The sequence below is a fragment of the Trichinella spiralis genome (genome assembly GCF_000181795.1).
Source record: "Trichinella spiralis strain ISS 195 chromosome Unknown Scfld5389, whole genome shotgun sequence".
In the NCBI taxonomy this organism is placed as follows: Eukaryota; Metazoa; Nematoda; class Enoplea; order Trichinellida; family Trichinellidae; genus Trichinella; species Trichinella spiralis.
In genome coordinates, this window is record NW_003532328.1 from 1 (window position 1) to 841 (window position 841).

Sequence of the window (841 nt, forward strand, 5' to 3'; positions counted from 1 at the left end):
CGCGTCGCAAATTGTTCACATCTTTCGCAACGCCGCTGCTAATCCAAGAGCTGCAAACCTGACAAAGAACAAAACTTATCGAATACCAGTAATAAATAGAAAAAAAATAATTCTATACTTCACACGCAAGTGCAGTAATATTGCCCGGAGTGTCGATGCTAAACGCAGGCCGTAAAGCTGCGCTCACCTGAAAAACCAATGCCGACATACACATATATACATATGTTTTAGTTTTTCTATGAAAATCATTACCTGCGCTTGGAATTGCTCCAAAATGAAATGGCCGGAAAATTCTGGCTCGGGCACGTCGGCAAATTTCGATATAACATTCTGAAATGGTTTTTTTGTAATTTAAAAATATATAAAACCAAAGCTCAACCATTTTCACCTTTAAACAAGAAAGTCCTGCCAGCCTGAGTTCAGTGCAATTCGAAGTCGCAGCCATGAAACTCATGCGTACCAAATCAGAAAGATGCAATACAAGATAGTCACCTAAAATTGCACCGACATATTAACATACAACAACAACACCAACAATAATAATAATAATAAGATTCACTTTTTCGACCGTTCATTTGAAGCTCTTTGGCAAGAGCCAAGTCGAAATGGGCTCGTTCGCCTTCGCAGGCGGTGATCAACTTCTGCACCAACTGAACGGCAAAAACTCTGCTCGGCCAACGGGAACTGCGCTCCTGCTCACGGCTGCCGATGATCTTGAAAGGCACTGGTGTGTATGAGGCCCCCACCTTGGACTGATACAGTTAGGCGACGCGACCACATCCTTGCACAGCGTCGAGCCAGTGGGCCAAATTTTTGCTGCCCAACGATTGGAACCAAATTC

The 841-nt window shown here is 43.4% G+C and overlaps 1 protein-coding gene across 1 annotated transcript; it reads right to left on the minus strand.

Annotated features, from left to right (window-relative positions):
- Positions 1-15: 15 nt before the first annotated feature.
- On the minus strand, positions 16-780 carry Tsp_15694 (HEAT repeat-containing protein 5B). The gene is given in 6 exon segments (XM_003366802.1): positions 16-58; positions 126-187; positions 253-330; positions 389-492; positions 560-746; positions 760-780. 6 exon segments carry the CDS (start codon positions 778-780, stop codon positions 16-18), a joined length of 495 nt encoding a protein of 164 aa, XP_003366850.1.
- Positions 781-841: the final 61 nt, after the last annotated feature.